Raw genomic sequence first — 27089 nt, 5'->3', positions numbered from 1 at the left:
TCTGAGGAGGCGGGGCGAGGAGGCGGGCCCGGGGGCGGAGCTGGCGGGGTGAATTAGGCAGGCCACAGCGGGCGGGGCGGGGCAAGGGGCACCCTCCTCTTCCCAGGACGGGGGCGGGGCTGGCGGGCATCTCCTAGGGAGGCCTGGTGGGCGGAGCCGGATCGGGCCCGGAGCCAGCAACATTCCCGCAGGGCAGGGGGCGTGCCCAGGGCGTGTTCTCCAGGGGGCGGGGCCTGGCCCAGCCGCTGCGTTCCCCGACGGCCGCTGGGAGGACTGCCGAGTGACTGAGCCCAGGGCTGTGCAGTCGGACGCTGACGGTCGCGAGCGGGCGACGCCGGGCTTGCAGCGCCGAGCAGAAAGCAAAGCCAGCAGGTGAGAGGGGCAGGGGGGAGGCCGGCCGGACAAAGAGTAGCAAAATTAGTTTTCGTCCCCACTTCCAGAGCCCGCTTGGGCAGCTTTCTCAGAGCAAGTGACAGAAGCAGCTGGTGGGTGAAAAGGAGCCCCAGTCCCCGAGTCCTGACCCCCAGTTCTCTGGCTGCGTCATCTACCAGCTGTGTGGCCCCGGGCCCGACCCCCCTCCCCCTGCTCTGGACTTCTCGGGTTCCATAAACGGAGGAGGTTGGACCAGGTGAACTCCGTGCTCCCGTTGCCCTTTCTCACAAAAAGCCCGGCAGGTGAGGGCCGGCAGGTGAGAGCGGACAGCAGTTCAGCCACAGGTATTAACAGCGGGCTGCCCAGCTCTCCCTATGCGGTGGCACTGAGCCAAGGGAACTCTCCCGGAGCGTTAAGCGAAGTACTTTAAAGTTCACCCTAGTTCCTTGGATGGGGCTTAAGCCCACAAGCCCTGGGGAAGCAGCCTAAAACAGGGAAATGTCAGTCTCCCCTTGCCCCCAACACTGAGATCCCAGTAAGTTTTCAGACCACAACCTCAGCGGGAGCTTTTGTCCCCTTCCTGGGGCATTTCCAGGTGAGCTGGCCTGGGAGGCCCTGGTTGGAAACCAGGGGACAAGTTCTTATGGGCGAAGAGAAGGGAAAACCCCGACAAACTTTGGGCTCAGAGGCAAGCCCAGGGCTCTTGCTGCATGCTCAGGGTTAGTTCACTGGGCTGGTGGTTTCTCTTCCTGGTGCTGGTGGGTGCTCTGTGCCAGAGTCATAGTCGCTGGGCAGCCTAGTTCATTGGGCAAGATCTTAGGCTCTGGGACCACACCGATTAGCATTCCACTCCCCTCCAAGCTTCAGTTTCCTCATCTGTAAAATGGGAGTCCTGGCAGAACCCAAGGGCAGTAGTGAGGACTAAACAGAATAATTCATATACAGTGGTTAGCAAGGCGCCAGGCACCCAGTGAGCCCTCACTATGTAACAGCTGCCCTGACACCAATGGCTTCCTGCCTGGGAATGAGCCTGTTTTCGGAGGGCTGGAAGCTGGCTGCAGCCCCTCCTGACCTTGTGAGGGCCAGAAATTGGCACCTGCATCACTTTGTCCATTTCAGGTTTGGGGAGTGTGTCATCTGGATCAAAGAGTGGCTGCATTTTCTGTAATAGTGCTGGAAGTTGGTGGTTGTCCAGTTACATAAACCCGAAAATGTTTACTGAGCACCTACTATATATTAGATGGAGCTTAGGGATACAGAGGCGACCTAGCCAGACCTGGGCTCTGCCCTCATTTTGGGTTGCTGACAGTGAGGGCCCCCCACCCCCACCATGCCCCTGCTGGGGCAGATAACGGCACACTCAGGACTTGGGGCCAGATGAGATTTCATGAGTCTGTACTGCTCTGGTGTCTGGAACCCAGGTATTCCACTGAACACTTGGCTTGGGGTGAAGGTGAGAGTCAGCGTGGGCACTTGTTAACCTGTTCAATCAAGGCTGGGGCCCAAAGGAGACTGGGGGTGCTGCATGTCGGTTCCCTGAATGTCCTGGGGAGATGAGCCCTACACTTTGGAACCAGCTAGAAAGTAGTGTGGGACGAGTCTGACTGAAGGCTGCACTATAGGGAGGAAATGGTGTGTGTTCCTCTGGGAGGGGAGGGTGCTTAGAAGCAGTGAGACACTGGAGAAACCAGGGCAGAGGGTGAGGGGCTTCCTGGAGTTGGTGACACTTGAGCAAGACTTTCTGCCTGGTTGGGCTTGGATCAACTTGGGGCCCCAGACTCCCCTGTTCAAGCATGTGAACAGCATAACATTAGAGTGTGGTGTTGTGGGGAGAAGAGGGTCAGTAGGTGGGACCCATGGGGGGTGGGGGGGAGGAGAAGATGTTCATTTCAAACAGTACTTAGTAAGCAAATACTGGAAGTCTCCCCCAGCACCCCTCCAGCCCACATGATGCATGATGAAGGATGACACACTGCCTCCATCCTCAGTTGCTTACCGTCTGGGAAGGGACACCAGTGACTCTGGTAGGAGATAAATGAAAAAAGTATTACAGGGAATTTTCACGGAGGAGGTGGAATTTGGGGTGGGTCTTAAGCATTGGGAGGTTTTCCTCAGCTACAATGAAAGTTTTGGGCAGAGGAAAATACCTAGGCAAAAGCAGGAGGTCAGAGTGTTCAGGGACTTTTTAAGAACCTGCTAGGTTGATCAGTCTGGCCAAAGAATTGGGATCCTGCAGGGATGTGGAGGGGCGAATGGTGGGTTGGATCAACTCATGGAGGGCCTTCAATGCCGAGGTGAGATGTTTGGATTTGATTTGTAGAAAGTGAGAGCCACTGAAGGTTTCTGAGCCGGGGAGTGACATACGTATTCACAGGGGCACTTGAGGAAAGCAGTCTCCAGATGTGCTGGGGTGAGGGACCCAGTGGTCAAGGGAGAAGGATTCCATGGCTGTGGTGATGGGGAAGGAGGGAGCCTTTGGGGATGTCTGCTGCTGGGAGTGAAGAAAGAGGCCCCAGGGGGGGGGGAGGGAGAAGAGAAAGGATCCCCATGTATGCCCTGGTTTTCTTCCTATTCCCCCACCCAGCCTCCACCCTCATGCCTAGCAGGGGCTCAGAGGTGCTGGGGAGGGTGATGCATGCTATGGAGTGATAGGGAGGGAGCCGCCCAGGAGGCCCTGTGCTTGCCCATGAAGGGGGGGCATCAGGCCAAGTGGTGGGAGCTTGCACCAGTCAGTGGTGGGTTTGAGAGGGAGGGAGTGAGCCTGTGGCACTCCCCCTCCTGGCTACAGCCCAGGGAGGGCTGGGGTGAGAGGTTAGCCAGTGGGGACACAAATTTCCCACGTGTGGGGTGGGGGTAGATTTTGGTTGGCTCTTCTGAAGTTTCTGCAATGTGGGGCAGTCCCCTCTCGAAGCTTCAGACTTTTGAGCCACTGCCTGAAAGCTCCTTCCTCCCCACCCTGGGGACCCAGCGCCGTTGCGCCTGAAGACCCAACAGCCCCATCCTGGCCCCGAGGCTGAGCAGACCCAGTCCCTGAGCATTCCTCTGGGTTTGGAGCATCTGGGGCCAGCTGGCATCCCCTGGTTTTGGCTTGGCCCTGACCCTTTACTCCAAACCGTTATAACCACTTCTACCCCATGGGAAGCTCAGAGGGGGCGGTTATGATTTAATCAAGAGCATCAAACAGTCAGGAGTTGGCTCAGTGAGAGGTGGGAGGGAGGCAAGAGCCTGGGCCCCTCTGTGGGACAGGATGGGGCCCGGGCTGGGGGGCCTGTTTCATCTCAGCAGGAACTGCCCTGCCCACCGGCTTTCCCCCCTCTAAGCCTGGATCGAAGGAGGCAGGAGGGAAGCTCAGAGATAAACACAGTGAGCATGTGTTGCTTTCCTCCTCCCCTTGCCCCCCCTGATGCTGCCCGTGAGGCCAAGCACAGGCACAGGGCCTCTGTCACGGGCCCAGTTGGTGTCTGGGGGCTGGCTGGCTCCTGACTCACCCCTGGGGTTCCCCCTACTCGTTGGTTTTCCTGTCAGCAGCTGATTCACTCAGTGCTGACATGGAGAAGCAGCTGAGGGGGAGAGAAGAGGCCCTGTGTTCTGGTTCTTGGAGTTAGTTCCAACTCCTTTGTTTACAGGCTGTGTGACCTCAGATAAGTTCCTTCTCCTCTCTGGGCTGCCCTTCTCTGTCAGTGCTAATGGCTTCTTCATTCCTTGGCTTTTAGGAAGTTCTGTGGCCTGGGATCTGTTGTTTGTAAAGTAGGGCACATGTGAGCACATGCGCACGCACATTCACGCGCACACACACACGTATCGGGTGAACTGGGCGACTCCTCTCACACAGGCAATAATGGGCCCACCTCCTTACCCTTGCTTACCCCACTTGAAGCCACCTTACCTACCTTCTGCCTGTCTGCAGATCAGGGAGATGGTAGAGCATGGTGGCAGAAAGCTGGACTCTGGAGCTAGAATCTTGGCTCTGCCCCTTCCTAGCTTTGTGACCCTTTCCGAGCCTCAGTTTCTGAATCTATAAATTGGGTAATGGGAACAATCTCATAGGGTGACGTGAGGCTAGAACAAAAAAGTGCATTCCCCAGGGCATGTGCCTCCCCAGTGCGACCCCAAGCTTTCTGAGGGTTAAGGAAGTCTGAACGTGGATGGCAGCTTTTCTCCAAACCCTTCCTTTTCCTCCCCCTTCCTCTCTGCTTGTCTACACTGAGTACTTTCCTCTTCTCGCACTGTTTTGTGGCATATGGAGTGTCTCCGTGAACCCTCCCAGGCAGGGACTGCCCTGTCCATCTCTGTATCCTTGACTCCTGGCACAAGGCCTGGCACACAGCATACTCTCAGGAAATGATGGTTGAATGAATAAGTAAGTGATTCTCCTCGGGGTGGCCCAGCAGGACCTAGCTCGGTGCCAGATCCTTGGCGACTCCTTGGCAAAGGTGGAGCTGGGAAGCAGGGTCTGGATGCCCGGGCCTTGCCCTTCAGGCCTGCCCATCCTGCTCCTGGAACCTGGGTCCAGGGAGGCGAGAATGGTTTGGCTGGCTTGGGACTGCTTCAGTCAGGGCTTCAGCTTCCCTTGTGAGGCCTGGCCTTTCCCCTCCCGAGAGGGGAACAGCCTGACTTCCTCTAGCTCCAGCCTGGTGAAGGGGCCACTTTGGCCCTTAGTGAACCCTGACTCAGTTCACAGTTATTTGTGGAAGGTGCTACTGTCCTGTGAGGGCTCAGGCTCAAGGCTGGGGGGAATGGGAAGGTGCCCTCTGGGAGGCCCATCCCTGACAGTCTCTTTGCAGGCCACCAGGTATGTCACTCTGGGAGGCCCCTCACTGTCCCCTCTGGCTTCTTTCCCCACAGTAGGGGCTTCTGACTCTTCTTTGGGCCCCATGCCTGACTTTGTTGTGCTGAGGGGGGATCCGGGATAGAAGTTGTTGTTTCTGGACTTAGGCTTCTAGAGCCAATGTAGGAAAGTGGACAAAGCGCTGGAGTCTGGGTGTTGGGAAGTCTGGGTTCAGATCCTGGCTCGGCTGTGAAGTTGTAGAGTGACTTTGTCCAGGGAGGTGACCTTCTAGGTTGATTTTCTTATTTTTGAGGCAGTCAGTGCTCCAGAAGCCTGCCTGGGGTCCAGCTGGGGTGGGCCCAAGTTGGGAAGGAACCATCAGCAATGTCGCAAACCAAACTGCCTCAGGATGCTCCTGCCTCTGCCACTTACCTGCTGGGTGAGACCTTGGGCAAGTGTCTCAGCCCCTCTATGCATCCGTTTCAGCATCTAAAATGGAGATCATAATAGTACTTACCTCATAGGGTTGTTGAGAATGATGTGAATTAATATATATGAAGCATTTATGGCCTGTACCTGGCACATGATATATATACATATATATATCAGCTGGTTTTGGTAGTGCTGTTATTATTAATAGGAAGCAGGATTTAAATTTTTGTTGGTGGGGGAGAGCAGGAAAGCTTGGTGAATAGCCTGAGTGTGGGGATCAGGAGACCCCAGCCCGTCTTTTACTGGCCGTGTGACCTTGGGCAAGTTACAGCCTTTCTTGGGCTACAAAACTATCAACTATTATCCTGCCTTTGCTGCGATTGGCTTTTATGAGGCACACACGATGTCACAGTGAGGAGTCGCAAGGTTTTATTCAGAAAAAGGACACTGGGTGCCCAGCCCATTCGCCCGCACTGAGACAGACAGCCACCGTAGGTGGGCAGGTCCTGGTGTTCCCATGTAGGCACTGTAGACACAGAATGGCAGAGCTTCCCCCACCCCATGACTGTACTGAGGCTGAAAAGTAGATGAATAAGTACATTTCAATACACAACAATGGGATTATACAGATCAAATACAGACCTTTATGTTTTTACTTTTCCCAATTTTCTGAATCTTCTGCAGTGATTCCATATTCTTATGCTCAAGAAAGAAGGAACACACACGATAAAGCTATGGAGAAACTTACTATACATATTTAAACAGAAATGTATTATTTGAACTTGGGATCACATTCTGGTTTTTGTTGTTGATAAATCATACTTTTTTCCCCAAAAGGGGGTGGGTGTTGGTTTGAAGTGAGTATCAATTTGCCAAGCCTTTTGTCAAAAGACGGAGGGAGTGTCTGTGGAGGGAGTGGCCATGTCCACTGGCCTCAGAGCCTGGGACAAGAGTCAGATATGGTTGGGAGCGTCATCCCAACTTCCATCCAGGGGGATACACCCTGAGCGCTGCCTGTTTAGAAAGCTTTTCAACAGTCCCTGACACCAGAGGGCTCAATTTCCTCATGTGTACAATAGGGATGATAATAATAATATCTAATTCAGGGCTAATGTGAGGGTTAATGTGAGGGTTAAAGGAGCTGAACACATGTTGAGGTTTTAGAGAGAACCCCTCTTCTGAATTCGGAACCCAATGGAAACAGATGACAGAGATGGGGCTCCGACCGGAAGCGTCAGCACTGAGAAGGCTGGCCGGAGAACATGGCTTTAGATCCGGGGCTTTCTAAGCGTCGTCCTCGAACTGGCAGAGTTACCTGTCCGGTCACAGGCAGCGTTGGACAGGGGCCAGCCTCCCTGCAGGAGCAGGTGGCAGCAGCGGAGGGCAGCCCAGATGGAAGGCCACATGCAGGCAACCAGGCTCTGGGGGAGGCGGGGCCCCGCAGAGCATGCCCAGTGCGTCTTCGAGACGAGCCAATCGCATAAGTCTCTGTTGGGGTCCGGGAAGTAAAGGAGGGGCGGAGCGAGCCCAGAGGTGTTCTCCTGGTAGAGGTCCCTCCTTAAGGAAACAAGTGGAGAGGGGAATATGTGTTCCTCCGATAAGTGTAAGGCACTTTGAAGCCAGGTATGCAGTAAGCACTCAATAAATGTTAATCTGCCATTGCTAATAATAATGATAACAATGAATAATTCTACTACAGTTGGAAAATCACTTTCGCACTCACTGTTTTAGGAGATGGTTTATTAGAATGTTGTTGCAGCGGGACCCCATGAGATGCCCTGCTGTGTAGAGGAAATAAAAGCTCAGTGGGGGTGCGGGAGGATTGGTTTGTCAGAGGTCCTGTGGAAGTGAGTGGGTGGCCAGTCCTTGGGTCACTGTAGGTCACATCGACAACCCACCTCCCTGACCTCTCAGGACCACACCGCGGGGGAGTAACTGTGAAAGGGAGGGTGTTTCGGTCGGCGTGCCCTGAACTTTTAGAGGCTCTCCGCAAGGCCCTCTGATCCCCTTTCTCTCTGCCCACACCCTGTCCTGGGAGGGTTGAGCAGCAGGCTCCTCTTTTGCCAGGAGGCCAGATAGCAAGCTTTTCAAACCGTGCATATCAGAAGCCCCTTGGGGGCAAGCTGCAAGTGGGGGACCTAGGTATGGGTCAGCTCTTCCTCCCACCATCTGCTCATCTTTGGGCAAGTTTCTCAACCGCTCAGAACCTTGGTTTCCTTATCCGTGAACTGGGGAATGATAGTGGTACCTCTCCCGTGGCTTGCCTGCGGGAGGATTAAATGAGGTAATGGATATGGGTGAAATGCTTAGCAGAATGCGCCCCCAGGAAAAGCCAGAGAATGATAGGTGAAGGCTACTCCTGCCACTCCTATGGAGAAATGACAAGAGTCCTTCTCCTCAGAGGCAGAGGTCTCTGATGTGGAGTGAAGGAGATTTCCAGGGCTGTTTAGAGCTCTGGGAGTCAGGACAGCCTTAGGCTTCAGGGGGCTTAGCCCTCGATGGGACTGTCTGAGCCCAGCTTTGACCTGGGTGTTCTTGTGTTAGACTGGAAGTTAGGGGCTTGTGTATACACTAATGGGATTATGGTCTTGTGAGTAGCTCTGTAGTTCATTGAGTCACTCTACCTACCCAGGCTACTGGACAGCATCTAGCCTTTGCTGGAGGCTTGGAGAACTCACTATCTTTCAACTCTGCACAGATCTGACTCTAAAAAAGATATGGTATAGAATTTGAGCAAACACATCCTCCCTTAGCTTCCACTTACCGTCCTGACCAGGTTCATTGGGATGATGTCCACATGGAACGTGGACACTCCCTGGGGGAGACCAAGTCCCCCTTGTAGCAGAGGCCACCCCAGGCCAGTGGTTCTGATGTAGGAAGGATATCTCTCTCAACCATTTAAAAATGTCATCTCCATCTGAACCAAATGGGCGTGCACGCACACACACACACACACACACTTTATAATTATTGAAGAAATATTCTTTTGTGGAAAAATTTAGAGGTTAGGATAGATGTAAAGGAGGCAAGAACCACTCAGAAATAAGTACTGCAAACAGTTTGGTGTTCACACACACACACACACACACACACACACACACACACGGTTGGGATTATACCATGTGAACCATTTCCTGTGCTGCCACTCTGGGTTAACATTGTAGAGGGAGGACTGTTCCATGTTATTCAGTATTCTTCCTCGGTGTGTTTCCCAGCCCCGTAGTATCACACTTTGTGGATCCACCATGACCCAGTTTGGCATTCTCCTGCTGTTGCACATTTAGACCATTTTGAATTTTTCATTAGCTTCCACATTGCTAGAGTGACTGCCTTGTCCAGACATGTATCTCGTGCTCACATTCTAATACTCTCCATGGAGTGAATTTCTGGAAGAGGCTTTCCAGTCAGGTGGTTTTTAAACTCATGGTCTGAGGACCAGTTCTCAGGGAAAAACCCTTTCCCCTATACCCACCAGAATGTACCCCAAACGTAGCTCCAGCCCCACTAGGGAGAGAGGGCACTGTGTCCCTAGGTGCCAGGTGGCAAGCGCATGGAAGGAAGGGGGCCGGTGCTTGGGGTGCGTGTGTGTGTTGAGGGGAGTAAGACAGAAGGAGAAAGACAGATATGGGGAGCTTTTCCTCTTCAACTAGATTCTGACTTTTGACCCTCCTCCTGTCTCCCTTCCAGGAGACTGTGGTGTCATTAACTAATTATGAGATCTCTTTGCTATTTAATGACCTTTCTCCATGGTTACTCCTTCCTTCTCAACAGTCTTCTGGGAGCCAGGGAATGGGAAGATGAGTCCGTGGGAGAAGTCTGGAGTAGGAGGTGGGTCATGGAGTGGGGCAGTGGTTCTCAAACTCTGACATAAGGGCAGAGTCTCCTGGAGGGTTTAAAGCACAGATAATACCCCTCAGGTTTCTGATTCCATTGGTCTGGGGTACAGCCCGGGAATGTGCATGGCTTATAGGTTTCTAGGAGACGCTGTTGCTGCTGGTCTGGGAACTACAATGGGGGAACCAGTGGAGTCGTGGAATGGCGCAGGGGAGGCTGTGTGGTGAATCTCAGCTCCCAGTGCTGTTCACAGTAGGAACCCTGTCTCGTTTGGTAAAGGCTTGCGTGAGGCCTAAACTCACCTTCCCTTGCCTCCACCTCATCACCTTTTCCAGTATGTGCTGTTATATATTTATGTGCAAGAGGATAAGATGCTTATCACCATCCCCATTTTACAGAAAGGAAAACTGAGGCTCTGACAGGCAACCTAATATGTTCAAGGCGGCCCTGAAAGCCATCAGGAGCACCAGTACAGGAACCCCAGCCTTATCATCTCTCCCTGCTCCCCGTCAACACCCCTCCTCCCCCCGAACTCTATCACACACTCTGGGCTTCCGTCCGGCGGGTCTGGTGCGGGGGCAGAGATGCCTTTCCTGAACACTGTGCCAGCCCCAGGGGACCTCAAGTGAGGGGGCTGGAAGGCAGGTTCCCCCACACTGTCTCTGAGCCAGGGTCTTGCTCTACTTTTTATTCCCGCCCCCACCCCCCGCCCACTAGCCATTCAGTAACGTGACCTTCTTCTAAGATCTAGTGTTCTCCAGCCCATTTATGTTCCCAGTTATTGTTCAGGGCATTTTTCTGGGAAGCCGTGGAAATGTGTGCCTAAGCCTGGCTGTTGTCTGGCAGGCACAAGGGGAAGAGGAGAGAGCCCTCATCTATGGGGCATCTAAGGTGCCAGGCCCTGCCCTGGGCACTTGGCAGCCATGGCCTCAGTCACCCAGCTGCCCCTATTTTACAGATGAGGACATGGAGGGTCCCAGGGCTGTAGCAACTTGCCCAAAGTCACAGCTGAAGGGCACAGAGCCAGGTTTCCATTCCCAAACTCCCTGGTCTAGAGTGGCAGCAGGTCCTGGACCAAAGGAGCTGGAATGGGGGGGGGGATGCAGCCTATCAAAGAGGGTCAGCCAGAGGGGCGCAGCTGCCCTGGGATTCCGAGTCTTGCTGTGGGAGGGCGCTGGCCTAGCCATCAGGAGACCCAGGTCAAATGGTATTCTGCTGCCACCTGGGTGTGTGACCTTGGGGAAGTCACTCCCCTCCTCAGGGTGTTGGAGTTCTCATTTCTGCTAATGATACCTTATGCTTTATAGCTTTTAGCCGTGGACATTTTCTCACGTACTTTTTCCCACAGGCCTCTGCACACCTTGTGAAGTAGGCAGCGAGGTATTATTTCTGAGCCCATTTTACAGATAATGACAGGCTATGGGTGACATGCCCAGGATCCTATAGCTAAGGAGGTGCTGGAGCCAGGACTTGACCCCCTATTGCCTTTGTTCCTTGTCCTGAGCCTGGCCCTTCGCCCCAAGCTGCCTCCTTAGCAAGGAGGGAGAACTCTGGCCTTCTCTCTATTCTCAGCCTCAGCATTGGAGGTCCCAGGGCTCTTAGTTCGGCTGGTGGGTTTTGGGTGCAAGGGGCTCCATGAAAGGACTAGACTGGGATCCTCGCTCTGGGCCAGGAACCTGTGGAGGGAAGATAGGATGTTCAGGCTGTCCCTGTTACTGGCTCCTGCTTGGGCATTTGGGGCCCCTGGTGGTGGGCCCCAAATGCCCAGGGAGGTGGGGTCAGGCCCAGCTACCCCTCCTACCTCAGCCCCTGGCTTCCCCTGGGGCTTGTGTCTGCCCTCCTGTACTCCTGCACAGTATAGAATTTTCCAGACTCCCAGACCGGGGTGCCCGGGCCCCACAGCTCCGGCTGAATGCCCTCCCCTCCTCCCCTGGCCCCTGACCTGAGTCTTCCTCATTCTTTGAGGCCTGGCTCTGGCTACCATCTTCCCTGGGGCCAGCCATGGTGCGCTGGCCAAGCCAACTCAGCTGTCTTGGGTTCCGTCCAGCTGGTAATCTAGTTACCTGGGTTAGTTAATTCCCCCACCAAGGCTGTGAGAGCAGGGGCTGTGGCTGCTGTGGGTCTGAGCCCCACAAGGGTCCACCAGGCTGGCAGGGCTCAGGGTGCTGGGTCTGTGTGGGCTGGGGATGGCTGACCCCTCAGGGTCGGCCTCAGACCTGTGGCTTTCACACTTTGTGACCTCGAGCAAGGCCCCTATCTTCTCTGACCTCCGGCTTCCGTCTCCTAAAAATAAGAACGCTACTTTCCTCACTGACCACTTGTGAGGCTTGCGTGAGATAAAGTGTGCAAAACACCTACCACTGACGTCTGGTGGGTTCGAGGAGCTCAGGAAATGCCTGTCCCTCCCCTCTCCTGCAATCAGCTCAGGCTTCATTCCGCCTCCACCCACCTAACACCCTAGAGCAGGTGTCTGGTTGGGCCTTGGTCTGAGGCCTGCGTTGTATCTGCTCTAGCCTGGGGGGTATTCTAGGCTGATAAAAGGGGACAGATTGGGCAGAGGGACAGAATCAGCTGCAACAAATGGGTTTAATCAGGCTCTGCTAGTTCCAAGTTGTGACCCTGGGCATAGTACCTCCCTGAGTCTCAGTTTCCCGATCTGTAGAAGGGCGATACTCCTACCTTCTGTGTTCTTGGGATCCTTCCAGAGGCTTCCTGGTAGGGTAGGGGTAGGAATCCCGGTGGCCTGAAGCCCTGAGTGCTGCCTCCCAGGAGCTTTGGGTCCAGCCCGCAGTGGTTGACTTATACATCTGTTTTTCCTACCGCAACACAAACAGTCCCCTCTCTCTCTCTGGCCATTAAGCTCTTGGCTCTGGTCCTGGTGTTCTGGGTCGCCTGGGGGAAGCAGCACATCTGGGGGGCCAGACCTGAGGCCCTAGCTAACTGTCTGAGACCAAGGTGGTGTCACTGCAGGTCCTACGATGAGAACTCTTGGAATGCCATGCCTGGCCCCTGGGGCCCACTGGGGACACAGGCTCTTTCCTGTAGTGCCAGGCACCTTTCCTTTCTGTCTGTCTGTGCACCCCTCCTCCCAGTTCCCCGTGGCCCAGAACCTTCTCATGGTGATAATAATCACATGCTTCCCTTTATTGTGCTTGAGCATTTTTATTCCTCAAATCTCCCACCTCCCTGTAAGGTAGGAACGAACTGTTGTCATCCCAGCGAGGGAAGGGGGCTTGCCAAGGCCCACTGCTGGGACTCACGACCTTGCCAGCCACCCCCGTTCCCCGCCTCTCAGCCGTGCTCACATTCTTGGCTATATTTTACCTTGCAAAGGCATGCCCCAGCACCTGGGGGTGGGAGGTGGGTTCAGAGGAGGTGGAAATGGCAGACCCTGAGGTCTCCAGGGTAAAGGGTCCTAGATGCCCGCCTCAGGAGATCTAGGAGCTGGCACAGGGCCTGCCCCATTGCACAGATTGGGAAACTAAGGTTTAGGGAAGGGCAGTGATTAGGGAGTAGAGCAAGCTGGGCTCTGTTCCTTTCTTCTTCCACCTCCCCAGCGCCCCGAGGGCTCAAGTTAGGGGACCCCATGGGGCTGTTTGGGACCTGGCTGCTCATTTGGGCTGCGGTCAAGTCCTCTGCCGGCTTCAGCAATCGGAGGGGTCTCTGAGTAGCTCCAGTGCCCCTTTGGGTGATACAGACCCAGCCTGCTCAGAAGGGGGATCTCAGGGGGGTGCACTTTCCACCCGTGGCTCTGCCTGGTGCTCGCAGAATCTGGGGGAGGCCAAGGCTGAGGAGAATATACTGGGGAGGGGATGGGCCATTGTTGATGGCTGGTGGGGGGAGGACAGGGTGGGTAAGAACGGGAGGGCGCCAGTCTCTCAGGGAGGCCACAGGGAAGGCGGGCTCTTGGCTACAGAAGAAGGTGAGGGGTGAGCATGGGGGAGGCGGAGCTGGGCTGGCTCTCAGGGTGGGATCCAGTCTGGGTTAGCAGGGCCTGCGTGCCTGGGTGGGTTTTGCCTTAGGCTCCCCTGGGGCCTTCCTATGCAGACCAGAGAGGGCCTGAGGCCTGTGGATTGGAGTCGTGGATGCCCAGGAGGCTCCCTTCACCTGGGATCTATCTCTATCCCCTGCCCCTGTCATTCTCTGTCTCTCTTTCCTTACCTCTGGGTCTCTGCCCTCTCCTGCTTCTCTTTTACTCCCTGCCCAACAACATCGCCCACCAGTCTACCTCTACCTGCCCTCCAAATACCTCTGAAGCCAGAACGCCTCCAGAGGTGCCGAGGCCCAAGACCACCCTGGCTGAGCCTGCCCAGGCCCTGCTGCTGGGCAATCCCAGAGGACCTGACAGGCCCGGGGCCCTATCTCCCTTGGGATGGAGCCCTAATGGGCCGTGCCCCAGCTGTCAGGTGTCTGAGCTGGCGGCCCACCCTAGGGCTTGGGCTCTACTTGCCATATGGGAGGTGCTGCCCTTTATCCCAGTCTCAGAGGCCCCAGATGCCTACAGCCAACTGTGGAAATGGATTTCTCCAGGCCACTCCTCCCTGGAGCTGGGTTCCTGCCGTGGGGAAGGCTGGCTAGGCTGGAGCCAGGGGCCCGTGTGCTGGCCAGGTTGCCCTGGGACATTCCAGATATCAGGCACTCTCAGGGTGCAAGAGGAGGAGACTTGAGAGCTGGTCTTGGACACAGGGAGTGACAGGGTCAAGGGCAAGGCTCAGAAGAAGCCACTGGCAGAGGCAGGGACATATACAGAAGGGAAGAGGCAGGTGGGGGGGAAGCACTGAAGGAGAGAGTGTGAGACCCTAGAGAACCCTGCCCTTTTCTTCTCGCCTGGGCTGAGCTGCTTTAGCTGGGTCCCAGCCAGGAAGACCCCCTTTTCCCTGCTCTTGGACTTAGAGACCTGCTCCTGCCCTCCACCCTTGGCCCCATCTTTTCTGTTTTCACCCAAGGACCCATGAGAGGGAGAGAGTCCCTCCCTATACCCATGTGTGCCCCACTCTTCCTGTACTGTGTCTCACTCATCTGCCCTCTCTGACTCTGTCCCTCACTCTTCCCGTCAAATATCCCTAGAGCCAAAATGGCTCTCAGGCCTTGGGGTGCTGAGAACTATAGCCTTGGGAAGTAGGAAGTATTAGCCCATTTTACAGATGAGGGAGCTGAGGCTCAGAAAAGTCAAGTAACGGGGGTGACAGAGCCAGGGTTGACCCCACGTTTGTCTGATGCCCACCCTCACTACCCACGCCAAGAGAATTAGGGCTACCAGACAGTGCTCCGGGAGGGACTTCTGGGAAGACTGCTTGTAGGAGGTGGCATCTCAGCTGCCCGTTCTCTTTCTTCCCGAACCCAGTGCCTCGGGAGAGGATGCTGTGACTGAAGAGCCTGCCTGATGCCATGTGGGGTCCCTGGTTAGAGTCCCCTTCCTTCTCCCTAATTGCCTCCCTGGGGCCCACACTTAGCGCCCAGCCTCAGTCTCTTAGGAACCCCAGGCCTGGCCCAGAGGTTAGCCCTTTGTTAACCACCTGCCGCCAGGCTCTGTGTTGGGTGTGCAAGCTGGTCCCTGGTGCCTTGTGTGGTTCCGGAATGTCCTCAGTTGGTTGGGTTCAGAGGCTGGGCTGTAAAACCCAGTGAATGTAGGTCGGGCCTTGGTGAGGCTATTTTAGTGCCCTATCATTTATAAATTGGTTCCTGCGGGCAGCGTAGCGTGACAGCAGAGGGTCGGACTGGTGGGGTTCAACTCCCAGCTTTACGGTCTGTGTGACCTTGGGCAAGTCTCTTTCCCACCCTGAGCCTCACTTTCTTCACCCATAAACTGGAGTTCAAAGCAGTCGTCACCTCGTCGGGCCATTGTGAGGATGAAAGCGAGCCACATGAAGCGCCCAGCACAATCTCTGGCAAGTAGTAACTACAAAAGCATTAGCTTTTGTTCCTGTTCCGTACCGGAGACTATGTTCTAAAGTGCCTGTCTTGTCCCTCAGAGGGAGAGCGGGAGGCTGGGTGCTGCTTGCAGGTGATGTTGGTGTGTACTTGCTCACTTGCATGGCTCTGTCCCTCCAGACGGGGCACTGAGGGCAGGGATGCATGGGCTTCATTCATCCTGTTCCCGTGTCCAGCGCAGGGCCTGCCTGGAGTGGGGATTCCACGCACTGCAGTGGGCTTGGCTCAGGACAGAATCTCTTGAGTAGAAGTGGCCACTTGGGAGCCCCTCGGAGGACAGCCCCTCAGGTCTTCTGACCCATGGGCCATTCTGGGGTGGGGCATGCTACCCCCTTTCGGGTTGTCTGTGCCAGTCAGGCCCAGGTTTGTGTCCTGGTGTTTCAGCCTGACCCTGCCCAACCATCACTGTCCCCGCCGGCTCGCGTGGGGTCTGGGTTCTGAAACGCTTGTACGTGAAGCCTGCAAAGGCCTGGCCCCATCCCTGGTTGCTCTGATTCCATGAGCTCGGGACCCAGGAACTGCCCCTCTAGCGCCGGGCTTCAGTGACCCCCGTGTGAGGATGCTCGGCGGTGGGGAGCAGGATCACAAAGTGGGCAGGACACTGGACTCCAGAGTCAGAGAGTCTGGGAGGACACAAAGCTCAGCTGGGCCCCCATCTGCCACGTGATGAGGGCAGGTACCTCCACCTTCCTGAGCCCCGGAGATCCTGCTTATAAAACAGGGATGTTGAAGTCCCGCTCTCCACCTCACAGAGTGGTGGTGGTTGCAGGGGGTAGCTCTGGTCTCAAGTCAGAGCTGAATTTTAATCAGGGCTTAGCCACTTACTTGTGTGGCCTTAGGCAAGTCACTGAACCTCTGAGTCTCAGTTTCTTTATTTGTTAAATGGGGATAACAATATCTTGGGGAGGGGGGTTGTTACAGAGATTAGATAAGAGACAGTGGGAACGGTGTGATAGAAACTATAAGGTGCTGTTACCCCCTCTGTCACAGTCTGGCCGGGGGGTGGGGGAAGCTGCTGCCTACGTTCCTGTGGTACTCCTGGCCGCCTTCCCTCAAATGCCAGAAGTCAGTTCCAGCTTTAGGTATTAAGGTCCTCAGGAGAACCAGAGCCTGTCCCCCGGGCTAGTGGGATCGTGTGGCAGGAGCTGTTTCTCACCGGGCTCCGGGTTCTGCATCTGTAAGACAAACAGCAGGGCTTGGGGCTTCAACATCCTGGGATTCCTGGGAGGGTCTGATCTGGGTGAGTGGTCTTCTGACCCAGGGCGGCAGAGGTGGTGCCCCCGTGTTAGAGATGAGATTTGGGGCTCAGAGAGAATCAGTAACTCCCTTGCTCAAGGACACACAGCTAGTCGGAAGCAGAGCTGGGATTCAAACCTAGGTCTTGAAGGAAACTTGAGCCTAATCATGTTCTATGGCCTCGTGATTTTCCTGTCGCCCAGGGAAACAGCCTTTTACTTTTTCTTTTCTTTCCTGTTTTAACAAGAACAACAACACTAAAAGCCGAGAATGAAAAATAAGATCGTGAAGAGGTCAAAAAGCCAGCCCCTGGAGCTAGCTGAGGTTTCAGGAAACGTATCACCTGTCACACGTGAAAACAAACACAGCCACCTGTGGCCAGCCTCTTTTTATGGATGACCGGGACAAAGTCCAGAGACCTGGCGAGCTGAGTGGCTAAGGACCAGCTTGCAGGTGCAGAGCCCCCAGATAGGCGGGCTTCCAGAGCAGAACATCCAGGCCAGGCTTTCTCATTCCACTTTCTGCCCGAGCAGGCCAGCTGAGCCCACGCGGTGAGATCAGTCGTCAACTCACCAAACTGGCTGGACCTCCAGGCCTCAGGCAGGCCCCTGAGACACAGCTAGGGGCTCAGAGACAGAGGCTCCGCCCATGTGCAGGGCACAGGCCCTGCTCCTTAGGCCGCCCAGCCCCACCCTGCTTAATCCCTACCCTCTGGCCCAGCCCTGCCCTGCTTAACCCCCACCCTCTTGCCGGGGAGTGTCAGTCCTCACCCTCTGGCATGGAGGCCTCCAGGCCAGGCATATACATTTGGAGACTGAATCAAGCCCCCCCTCACCCCCCTGAGGGCTTTGGACTGTTGGTCAGAAAGGCAACAACTTCTGGATAGTAATTGTCATTATTGCAATTGGTAGCAATTATTTGACATTTCCTGGGTGCCAGGCACTTTGCAGAGACAAGCTCACATAAGCCTTGCCATAATCCCTTAGTAAGTCCATTTTACAGGTGGGGAAGCTGAGGCACCATGATGAAGTGATTGCTCAAGGCCACACAGCTGGTAAAGATGTGGCAGATTTGGCATCTTCAGGCAGGGAGAATGGGAGGAGTGGCCAGAGTGCCCAGCGTGGATTGAGCCCTACTATGCCCTAGCCTGATCGTGGTTCCTCTTCATACCTGTACAGGGTGGGTGGGTTAGTATCCCCATCTGCTGAGAAAGAGGCAGCTCCGCAATGCCTCTCAAGGTTATGCGGCCGCTCTGGCAGCTCCGGGGGTGGGGAGCAAAGGTTGCTGTGTGACCCTCTGTCTGTGCAGGAGGAAGGCCCGCTGAGCCAGGGCAGGGCGGCAGGTGCACTGGGGATGGCCAAGTCCTCCGCGGTGTGCTTGGCCCTGATCTTGCTGTGTGACTTGCAGGCTCTTGTTCTTGCCATCCCCTCTGAGAGATGCAGTGATCTCGAAGGTCTTCTGCAGAGTGGATATTGCTCCTGGAGTAAATAACTCCGGAGGCTGTGAGCCTCCAGGAAGTTGAGGAAGGAGCAGAGGTGCAGGGAGCTTCATGTGAGATTCTCTCCAGCCAGGCTCTGCTGCCCCAGGGACCCCAGGCCCGCCTGCCTCCCCCTCGGAGCAGAGGGGCCAGGCCATGCTAGCGGCCGGGCCTATGGCCTATGGCAGTGGGTCTCAACACGTTAGAATCTTCTGGAAAACTTAAAAACTTAAAAAGATTCTAATGCCAATTTAATCAGGATCTCTCGGAGGGGGCCCGGGGCAGGGGCAAGTTGTATAACTCCCAGGGTAACTCTGACCTATAGCCGAGATTGGGGACCACTACTCAAAGGCAAATGGGGGAAGGAGGAACCTCTTGGCTTTCCAGGGTTGGTGACCCCCTGAAACCCAACGGACGCATGTGCCTGCCTCTCTGCATCTGGGGAGAGGGTCCGCAGCTCCCACCAGCTTTTCTGACCCAGAGGAGATCAAAATCCATTCTTGGGAGTAAGCAACCACCCCTTCCCATAAACCAACAATGTCATTTTTAAGGACTGGAAACCTCCAGTTGCAGGATCAAAGAAATCTTTCCTGACCTCCCCAGACACCTCCTTGCGGTTCCTTCTTTCTGCAAAAACATATCGTGTGCTTAGCACGTGCTTGGCACTGCTCTAGGCTCTGGGATCCAGGGCAAATGAGACAGACATGGCCCTCCCCTGAAGGAGTCAAGTTCTCATGGGGCTCTAGATGCACTCGTGAACCAATGAGCTATCTGCAGTGAGTGGGCCATGTGACAGGCGCCCCCACCCCCCGGCCTCCCCATGTCAAAGGTGCTGTTCCTTACAGTTGGCAGAGGAACCCCCCCCCTCCCCAGGATTCTGATGACTTGGTCGGGGCAGGGACAGAGGGCTGGGTGTTGGCAGGCTTCGATTCTACTGTGCAGTTGGAGGCGAGGCCTGCTGTGTAGATTCCGCATTTGGGGAAGGCCTCTGGGAGGAGGGAACTTGGCCTATGGGAAGGGCCTTAGGAGCCAGCAGAGGGCTTTGAGGGGACCGCCAGGGCAGAGGCGCTGAGCTGGGCAAGGGCCTGGGGTACTGGAACCACAGAAAAGAGTGGCCTTAGGAATGAGTGTGTGTATGAGGAGGGTGGGAGTGCTGAGGACAGAGGAGGGGCAGGGCAATCCAGGCAGGGCTCCGTCGGTTCCATAGGAGCCTGGATTTTATAGGAAACCTGTTGGCTACATCATGGTTACATGGTTGTAGGCAGGGGAGTGACAAGGTCTGGCTTACAGTTTTCAAACCCCTTCCTGCAGTGTGGATAAGGGACTGGGGAGGACGGGAGTGGAACTCGTGACCAGTAGGGAGCTGCCCTGGGCCAGGCGGGAGGTGAGATTTGGCTGGGCGAGGTGCCGGACTGGAGGAGACACTTTTGGGCTGTGGGATGAGAGGGAGGAGGGAGAGCGTGGCTCCTAGGTGTTTGGTCTGGGCCATCCCCCACCCCTCCCCCGCCAGGAACCCTGCAGCACTTAGAATGCTTAGCACCAGCCCCCCAGGTACCCTCGAGAGCCTCTGGTCTGGCGTTTCCTAAGAGGAGCTCCATGTGGTGTTGAGGGCTGTTAAGTGAAAAATGGCTTCAGCTCAGCAGTGCTGCTGCTGGGCATCTTGGAGAGGTGAATGGCCTGACGTGTGGGTGGCTCTTGGCGAGAAGTGGCACTCCACAGACCGGGTGACAGCAAAACCTTCTGTTCTCAACAGGGCATCTTCTAGGATTCCTAATCTGAGGAGCCACTCCCGAAAACGCTGCTCTGGTCCCAGCCCGTCATTGGACAGGTGAGGTGGCAGGCCCAGGGAGGGCGGTCACCGGGCCAGGTCTCGTCCCTCGTGTTCTGCCGGAGCAGGGACTGAGCCTGCACCTCCCTACCCAGGGCCTGCAGGTACCTTGCCATCACCTAACTCCCTTCTCCCAGGCTGTCTGGAGACGTGCAGGTTCCAGGATCAGGCTGGAGGGCTCCTACCCCATCCTCAGGGGAGGAACAAACCAATCCTCCTAGCCTACAGGTGCAAATTCACAGGTGCCCAGCACAGACAAGGGGTTCTCTTGAAGGCACTGGCTCTTCCCCAGTCCCGCATCCTGTACTCAGGGGCTTCTGGGAAGGTAAAGGAGCCTTGGCAGCAGGTCCTGGCAGTCAGAGCTGGCTCAGGGTGCTCACCCCACAACCCCCCCACCCCACCCCTTGGGTGAGGACAGAAGAGGCCTGAAAATAGTTTCAGCTGACTCAGGGGCAGTGGGTATCAGGCCCCTTTCAGGTGGCTGAGTGTATGAAAGTCCTGGTGTTTTATGTGGAAGTCCCTCCTCCCTTCACCCCTCCATCCCTGCATCTCTCCATCTCTCCATTCTCCTGTCCACCCATCCCTCCATCCAGCCATCGTTCCACCCTTCCATTCCTCTGTCTCTTCATTCTCCATCCATTCATTCCTCCATCCCTCCATCCATCTGCCCATCATCCCTCCATCCAGCCATCGCTCCACCCTTCCATTCCTCTATCTCTTCATTCACCATCCATTCATTCCTCCATCCCTCCATCCGTCTATCATACCTCCATCCAGCCATCGTTCCACCCCTCCATTCCTGTATCTCTTCATTCTCCATCCATTCATTCCTCCATCCCTCCATCCATCTGCCCATCATCCCTCCATCCAGCCATCGCTCCATCCATCACTCCATCCAGCCACCATCCCATCTTTCATTAGGCAACATTTGCTGGGAGCCTTCTTTGTTCTTGTAAAGAATACATAGTCTTTCCTGTCAAGGTATCACGTTTCACTGGGGAGAATGGGACAGTTAAGTAGAGAATTACTGTATAGCATCGGGGATTAGAATAGTAACCTCCATTTATTGAAAGGCTACCACATGCCAGGCATTTTATCCACATTATCTAATTTAACCTCTGGACAAATCTTCCAAATAGGTTTTATTTTCCTCCTCTCACAAATGAGTAAGGTGAGGCTCAGAGAGGTTAAGTCATTTGCCCGAGGTCACACAGCTAGGAGGTGAGAGAATTACATTCATATCCAGGCAGTCTAATGCCTGAGTCTGTTCTGGGAACTGATCCAGTATCCCAAAGCTATTGGAAGGAAGCAGAGAGGGAGCATGGCTAACCAAAGCGTGTTGGCAGGACCAGCCAGGGTGACGATGGTGGTAGAGACAAGACTGGCTGGAGTAGGAGGCTTCCTGGAGGTGATCTCTGAAGTCAGTCTTGAGGGATGAGTGGGAGTTAGTAAAATATCAGCGCAGTAATTTCATTGTATGAATTGATTTGGCGTAAAATTATATATTTGGTCAATTTAAATTGTAGCTGCTTAGAAATGGTCAATTTATTGGCTATAAAGTATAACATAAAATCAGAACCTCCTTCCTCTTGCTCAGACAGGTACCAGTGGCTGCTCTGGAATTTTCTAATCAGATGTGCATGTGTGTCATTCCCTTGTGTTGTTGGCGGTCTGTATAGCTTGCAGGGAAGCAGGGGCAGACCCTCCAGTGTTTACAGAAAGTGTATACCTGGAAGCATAACACCGGGGGACATTCCCTTTGTTTAATTTCATCTGCGGATGAAACCCTCACCCCTTACTTGTTCCACAAGTGCTGAGAAAGGCCTGCCCCAGCTCTGGCCACTGTGCCCCGACCGTACCGGCCACCGACCTCACTCTGTTTGTAGCGGCGGGTTCAGTTAGGACCCTCACTCTACAGGTGAAGAGATCGGGGACCTGCAAGGCCCTTCCCTGGGGCCATGTGCTGGCAGGGCCAGTATTTGACCCCTTCTCCGGGGGTCCTTTGTCTTCTGTCTCCCGACTGCAGTTCCTTACATTCAGTTCTTGCCACCAGTTTGCTCGCCCCCCGAGATCTCAAACTAACGGTGGTCCTGACCCTTGCTGCTTCTTACAGACACATGGGTGTACGTCATTGGATCCCCTGCACTGGGGGCTGGCAAACTTGTTCCAGAATGGGCCAGGGAGTAGATGTTCTAGGCTTTGTGGGCCCAGTGGCCTCTGTCGTAACGTCCACTCTACTGCCTTAATGTGGGAGCAGCCGGGGGACAAGACATAAGCCAGGGGGTGTGGCAACTTAAATTAGGGCCATGAAAGTGTGACTTTCCTGGGCTACAAAACCTTCTTTTTATTTTTTTCCAACTATTTAAAAATGTGAAATCTGTTCTTGGCTCACAAGTTGTACAAAAAACGGGTGGTGGGTTGGATTTGATTTACAGATCCAGTTGGCCACCCCCTGCCCTATACCAGCCCTTATTCCCATCTCATAGATGAGAAGACTGAGGCTCAGATCCTCCCAGGCCCTCTGAATCCAACTTTGGTGGGGGGTTCCCTGAAGTTGATGCCACACCCCATCATGGTGTGACTTGGGCATGTTCTCAGCCTGAGCTGACCCCCTGGGCTTCTTGGAACTGCCCATCTTTTGCTCCATGTTGCTGTGAGAGGGAAACGTCTGTACTTGGAGGGAAGAGAGACTTTGCATCCTTGGGTGTTGGCCAGCATGCCCTGGAGCCACCACCCCAGGCTCTGGTGCTCAACACCTTCTCCTCCCCCAGGTGATTCCCAGGTAGCCTCTGGGCCTGCCTGGTTTGGCCAAACGGCCTGCCAGTCATGGGGCTGCCTGGCTCCTGTTCTAGCATCTGAGCTCACCCAGCTGCCTCTTGGAGAGGAATGGGGGGGCCCGAGGGGCTACACGGCCTGGATTCTGTCCTTGCTGGCCCATGTACTAGTGATCTGGGGCAAGCTCCTTCACCCCTCTGTGCCTTAGTTTGCTCATAGGACACTGAAGGGCTTCGCCCAATGCCTGGTACAATTTGTGCGAGTGCCTGAGACCAGCGAGGTTGCTCAGAGTCTGGAGCATCAGGGAATACCAGCTCAGCAGCCTCTGCCTCCTCCTTGCCTACCTGGGAATCCCAGCCATCCCCACAGGTCCCTTCATACCCTTGAAGCCACCCTCTGGAAGGACACACTTCACAGTGGACAGATCTTGGGCTCTGGAGCCCACCCCTGCTTGCCGGCTGTGTGCCTTGGATGAGTTCCTTCACCTCTGTGAGCCTTAGCCCCCAGGGATGGGAATACCTCGCTCACCTCTTGGGCACAGGAGGATTGAAGGGGATGACACATGCTGGTGGCCTCCTGGAGTCACTGCCATTCGCTGGCAGCTGCTCCTCACTCAGCGGGCCCAGAAATCGCTCTCGTCCACAGACTGCCCGTTTCTGAGCACCCCCAAACCTGTGAGGCTGCCCTGGCGGGCCAGCCTGAGCAGAGGATGTGGGAGCGGAACATGTAGAAACTCCCTTCCGGTACTCTCTAGAAGCAGGCAACGGTTGCCAAAGACCGTTTGCGTACTTTTCCAATTGCACAAGAACCCGGCGCACGCCGCTCAGGCCCTCGGCTGCCGCTAAAGCGCAGTCAGTGAGGTTCTTCCAGTAAAGGGGTGACCTTTCTGTAGACTGCTTGGGGTTCAGCCTGGGTCACTTACTGGGAGGAGACCCAGCCGGGCAAGCAGGCCCAGGTAGGAATGAAAAACGTGCCACCGCCACGCGAGAATCTTTCCTCTGCTGCTCTTCTCTTCTGCGCAAGTTTGCGCAGAGCCTCTGGTCTGTCGAGCGCTGTGGGGAGGAGACCAGTAACGCTCCTTTATGTGGACCATCCGCTGCAGGGCTCCCTCAGGCCAGCCTGGATCCGGGATCGCAGATCTCTAGAACTCCTGACGCAGGGGAGCCCTTGTTTGCCCCACCCTGGGTCTGAGGTAGTTCCCAGGTAGACTTACCGAGGCCAGACTTCCCTGGCTCCTGAGTCCCTGTTGTCCCTGCATTTCTCAGACCCAAGCCTTGGACGCTGGTGGCGTCTAAACGCAGTCTAAACTCCCCATGTAGCAGTTGAATCCCCGAAAGTGTTTACTCACACCTGGCTTCCATGCCACTTGCGATGGGGTGCTCATTACCACCCAGACAGCCTTTTCCTTCTTTGGACAGCTTTGGCTTCATGTTGTGCCCCAATCTGACCCACAGCAAGGCAGCTGGAGAAAATTCTCTCGAATTGAGATGTCAGAACACCACACTGGACCCCCTGGGAGGTAGTGAACCCTCCCCCTTGAGCCCCCTCCCCTCTCCTTGGAGGTATAGAAAGTCAAAGCTGAGCTCTCCCTGGCAAGGATGATCGAATGTGATTATTTCCAGAAAAGGCAGAGGGGACCTCCTTATGGATAGGGGATATTCACAAGGCTTAGGACTGCCTTTTACCCTTGGAGGAAGAGGAAGGGGTGAAGCCTACCCCTCAGCCCTCCTTCCCTCTGCTCTGTGGCCTGCTCCCCCTGTCCCCTCCCGCATAGGGCCTGTGGGAACAGGACTGGGCCCTATGCCTGCTTCCCTGCCCCCAAGCCCAGCTGTCCCATGCAGCTGTCCTGGCCCCAGCTGCCCGGCACTGGTCCTGTCACCCCTGAGGGCCTGAGAGCTGGTTGCTGTCATTCCTGGATTGTATGGCTTTGGGGAGGGGGTGAAGGCAGCAAGCTTCCCTCTTCCTCCCTGAGTCCTGCCCTGGCTTGGGGTCCATCAGTGTGGAGAGACACACCAGTGCCCTCCAGCATGGTTTGCTCTGTTTCAAAAGCATGAGTGTATCACCCAGAATGACAGTGAAAAATTGGCAACAGCCGTGTGTCTAATCATAGAGTATTGATTACATGCGTTGTGATATATCTGTATCTGGGACTTTAACCCTAGGATCCTTGGGGGCTCCTGAATGGGCTTAAAGGGGCCTCTGAACCCCCAGAAATTATATGTAAAATGCTGCCTATACATGAATTTTCTGGAGGAATCCGACCCTCCAAAATGTAAAATGATCTACAGTATGGAATCCCCTGCAACATGTCAAGTTATGTTGTAGAGCATTTTACCAGCATACACAGAGAGTATATTGTCGAATGAAAAAAAGCAGGTTACAAATCACTCTATATAGTAAGAGCCCAGTTTTGTTTAAAACCATCTGTGAAACACACATGCTGCAAGTTTAGCTACTAAAATGATGACAGTTTTTATCTCTGGGGTGAGAGAAAATTTTTTTTTAATTAGTGTTGTTCTGTTGAATGTTCTATTCGTTTGATGCTCGACAATGCATACTTGTTCCTTTGTGAGGCGATGGTGAAGGGAGCACTCGGTCCCTTTTCTGAGAGGCTAGAACTCTCTGTCTCCCCCAGCAGCCCCCTGGCCCCAGGGCTGCAGATCTGTGCCACAAGCCACTGTCTCACCTCTGGGGCTCCAGCAGTCACCTGCTAACGTCCTGGCCACCTGACTTTGACTAGCATCCATCTGGGTATTTCCAAAGCCCGTGAGGGTCTTATGTCATTTCTCTCCAGGCCCTGCCTGGTTGAGGGGCCAGTCCAGACTCCAGCTGCCAAACATCAAACAACCGAGATGGCCTGTAGGCCTACACTTCCTAGCTGTGTGGCTTTGGGCCAGTCACCTAACCTCTCTGGGCCTCAGGGTGCCATAAAATGGGACCTCGTGTTAGTACCTCCCCCGGGATTGCTGTGAGGATGTGCTGGGATGATTTGGGGCCAGCAGGTCACTGACTGCCTGTTAGCTTTGTTCCCCTTTCCTCTTGGCCTTGACCTACCTGCCTTCTCTCTTTCTGCCAGGGAGCTCCAGGACCGGCAGGATGGGGTCAGCCTGTATCAAAGTCACCAAATACTTTCTCTTCCTCTTCAACTTGCTCTTCTTTGTAAGTATGACCAGCACCAGCCAACCACCTCCCACGGAGACTCTTCCCTGGGGCAGCGCAGCTGAGACCCTCCAGAGACTCCAGGCCAGGGATGGGGTTGGGGGGCAGTCAGTGGGGGCTGAGGACGGACCATTGGGAATGGAACCGTGTGGGGCCAGCCAGGAGATTGCCTGCATTCCAGCTGGTTCTGTGGCGGAGCACTGATGCCTCTCCCAGCTGTCCCCTCTCCTGGGGCACTGAGGTCTGGGCCAGTCAGGGTTGGAGGTGGGCATGGGTGGGGAAGAGCCCCCAGGTGTCCCCTAACTCATCAGCAGGGAGTTCTCTGAAATCTTTCTTGCCATCTGCTGGCCCTCTGCCCTCCTGTGCCCCCTCTGAAGGTTTTGCTGTTACAGCTGCCACCCCCACCCACACCCCCACTGTGGGGGATGTACCCACACCCCCCAGAGGGTGTGCAAGAGAGGCAGGCTTGGGGCCAGAGTGGGGACACGGTCCCCCTTCTCCAGACCCACCCTGGCAGGCCCCACCTTGCGTCCTTGAGCCATGGGGCTGCCCAGATGTAAGCTCGGTGCACATCTGGAGCTGGTTTTCCTGGGGCCTCAATTTTCCTCTCGGGCCTGGCACTGACTGACTCCTCTTGCTTCGAGTTGCCAGGATGATGGTGTGTGTGTGTGTGTGTGTGTGTGCCTGCGTGTGTGTGGTTGTGTATGTGAGAGAGAGAGAGTGTGTGTGTATGAGTGTGTGTGTGTGATGGGGCAGGGGGGAGAATGTGATGCATGTGTGAGTGTGCATGTATGTGAATGTATGTGTGTGCATTAGTGTGTGTTATGGGGCAAGGGGAGAGTGTGATGTGTGTATGAGTGTGTGAATGTGTGTATGCATGAGTGTGTGATGGGACAGGAGGAGAGTGTTATGTGTGTGTGAGTGTTCATGTGTGGGCATGAATGAGTGTGTGCATGAGTGTGTGTATGTGTAAGTATGTGAGCATGCACATGTGTGCATGAGTGTGATGGGGCAGGGGGAACGTGTGATGTGTGTGTGAGTGTGCATGTGTATGTGTGCATGAGTGTGTGTGTGATGGGGCAGAGGGAGCGTGTGATGCGTGAGTGTGCCTGTGTGTATATGTGTGCGTGTGTGATGGGGCGGGGGAGCGTGTGTGAGTGTGCCTGTGTGTATATGTGTGCGTGTGTGATGGAGCGGGGGTGTATGTGTGAGTGTGCCCGTGTGTGTATGTGTGTGTGTGTGATGGGGCAGGGGGAGCGTGTGTGCATGTGTGAGTG

The 27089-nt window shown here is 55.1% G+C and overlaps 1 protein-coding gene across 2 annotated transcripts in view; it reads left to right on the top strand.

The window, feature by feature from the left end:
• Positions 1-221: 221 nt before the first annotated feature.
• The window catches only part of CD82 (CD82 molecule), a 51271-nt gene continuing 24403 nt past the window's right edge, over positions 222-27089 (top strand). Inside the window, exons 1-3 of one of the 2 annotated variants that reach the window (XM_081798281.1) lie at positions 237-372; positions 19804-19878; positions 25730-25812. In XM_081798281.1, the coding sequence (XP_081654407.1) occupies positions 25750-25812 (63 nt within the window). In that variant the 5' untranslated portion in view covers positions 237-372; positions 19804-19878; positions 25730-25749. Of the gene's footprint in view, positions 373-19803; positions 19879-25729; positions 25813-27089 lie in introns of both variants that reach the window. The other variant, XM_081798282.1, reaches the window with a different exon arrangement.

The sequence above is a fragment of the Leptonychotes weddellii genome, chromosome 11, assembly GCF_054177405.1.
Source record: "Leptonychotes weddellii isolate Sample4059 chromosome 11, ASM5417740v2, whole genome shotgun sequence".
Taxonomy (NCBI): domain Eukaryota; kingdom Metazoa; phylum Chordata; class Mammalia; order Carnivora; family Phocidae; genus Leptonychotes; species Leptonychotes weddellii.
Note: the sequence above shows the minus strand (reverse complement) of the source record. Positions and strands in the feature narration are given on the sequence as shown.